Source organism: Echinops telfairi, unplaced genomic scaffold (genome assembly GCF_000313985.2).
Source record: "Echinops telfairi isolate 266 unplaced genomic scaffold, ASM31398v2 ScPeMD7_443;HRSCAF=831, whole genome shotgun sequence".
In the NCBI taxonomy this organism is placed as follows: Eukaryota; Metazoa; Chordata; class Mammalia; order Afrosoricida; family Tenrecidae; genus Echinops; species Echinops telfairi.
In genome coordinates this window covers 84438596-84440562 of record NW_022104341.1, presented here as the reverse complement: position 1 = coordinate 84440562, position 1967 = coordinate 84438596, and the positions used below count along the sequence as shown (strand labels likewise).

The following is a 1967-nucleotide window of genomic DNA, read 5'->3' as shown; positions in this document are numbered from 1 at the left end:
ACCAGGTTCCTTACTGAGACTTCCCCCTTTATGTGGTCGAACCTGGGCATTGGGCTAGCTATCTCCCTGTCTGTGGTTGGGGCAGCCTGGTGAGTATTGGGATTGTGGGGTTGTGGAGAGGGGCTAATCATGAGGGCGATGTCCTCGAGCCCTTGGTCATCTTTGTGGAAGTGACAGCTGGGGCCATCAGCACCCTTTTCTTACTCTTCCACCAGGGGCATCTATATTACTGGGTCTTCCATCATTGGGGGAGGGGTGAAGGCCCCCAGGATCAAGACCAAGAACCTGGTCAGGTAAGCATAAGGGTTCTTGGGAAACTCAGCCTTGGGTGAATTTGGGAGCTCTTTGGCCTTGACCAGCCTCTTGATGGGGTGGGATGTTGGTGGGGGACTCGGAGGAGGAAGGTTGGTTTCTCACTCAACTCACCAAGTTCTCCAACTCCTGCCATCACCAGCATCATCTTCTGTGAGGCTGTAGCCATCTACGGCATCATCATGGCAATTGTCATTAGCAACATGGCTGAGGTATGGAGAACCCTGGTGGCTCCCCTTCTGGTGTGTCCTGAGTGCTTACGGGTGGGCGTGGCGTGGGGTGGCATAGGGAGTGATACCTGATTGCTTTTCTGCCTCTCTCAGCCTTTCACTGCCACTAACCCCAAGGCCATCGGCCATCGAAACTACCATGCAGGTAGGTGGGTTTGTGCTGGGGCAAAGCGGGGATTTCACACCTGCTTCCTCCCCTGCTCTGGCCGCCAGTCCAGTTTGGATTCTTCATTTTGATACTCTCTTCCCTAGGTTGATCTGCTTTGCAGGGGTGGGGGTCGGGCAGGGTGGAGGTGGTTGGCCCGGTGGGCTCTTTTCATCTCCCTTAGGCCTGCCTGAACCTCGGTCCCCCTCCTTTCCCGTCCCTGCAGGCTACTCTATGTTTGGGGCTGGCCTCACAGTGGGCTTCTGCAACCTCTTCTGTGGAGTCTGTGTGGGCATCGTGGGCAGTGGGGCTGCCCTGGCTGACGCGCAGAACCCCAGCCTCTTCGTGAAGATCCTCATCGTGGAGATCTTTGGCAGCGCCATCGGTCTCTTTGGGGTCATCGTCGCAATCCTCCAGGTGCGAAGTCCTCCCAGAGCTCCTCTTGTCTTCCTGCCTGCAGCAGGGCTGCAGTGCTCCTCCCCTCCGTCTATAACCCTGGAAACGGCGTGTGATCCGGTGTCGCTGACAGCGGTCTCCCTTTTATGCTGTTTTGTATCTAGATGTCTTTTCCTCACCACTTTCTGTAACAGCTGTCTGTCATCTTCTCCTCTCTGTGGTTCTGTCCTGTCCACTGCTGCTGCTTGCTTGTGGACTAGGCTGGGCTGGACGTGACTGGGTTGGTCTGTCTCACGTGTTCCCTGTGTCCCTCAGGGCTAATGTGCCTGTCTGTCAGTAGGACCGCCCATCTGAGTGGTGTGTGGCTTGTCTGTGACAGTGACTGGACTTGTTACTAGTTTTCTCCATTTGTCTCAGAGTTGGAGACGTCTAGCGTCCCTGTGCATCAGTGTTTTTCCGTCACAGTGTGTACCTCCTGATCCTCTAACTGGCCCGGTGTGTCCGTCCAGCCATGGATAGCTCCGTCTGCTCTGTCATTTGTCACTGTCCCTGCCTGACTTCTCCTCCTCTTCTTTTTCAGACCTCCAGAGTGAAGATGGGTGACTAGATGATCTGCATGGGCGGGGCTGTGCCCCCTCTTAATTTATTTGTGCTTTTCCCGGGACTGCTGGGGTTGGACCCTTACCCTTTCCGGAGGCTTGGTGTTGACAGCTTTCTCTGTAGCTCCTCCCACTGCCTTTCGGCTTGGAGGCACTGCTTGGCTGGCTCCTCAGTGTGGGGAGTGGGCCACTGGCAATGTGTGTACAGTTGTGCACCTGGGCCCCTACACACAGCCCCCACCTACTTACCCAGTGTTTGTGAAATAAATGTGATACTCATCCGGA

The 1967-nt window shown here is 55.5% G+C and overlaps 1 protein-coding gene across 1 annotated transcript in view; it reads left to right on the top strand.

Moving 5' to 3' along the window:
- ATP6V0B (ATPase H+ transporting V0 subunit b) overlaps nt 1-1967 on the top strand; it is a 3296-nt gene extending 1329 nt beyond the window's left edge. Inside the window, exons 2-7 of the mRNA XM_045291773.1 lie at nt 6-89; nt 216-293; nt 455-524; nt 636-687; nt 914-1104; nt 1664-1967. Of these exons, the coding sequence (XP_045147708.1) occupies nt 6-89; nt 216-293; nt 455-524; nt 636-687; nt 914-1104; nt 1664-1690 (502 nt within the window). The 3' untranslated portion in view covers nt 1691-1967. The remainder of the gene's footprint in view (nt 1-5; nt 90-215; nt 294-454; nt 525-635; nt 688-913; nt 1105-1663) is intronic.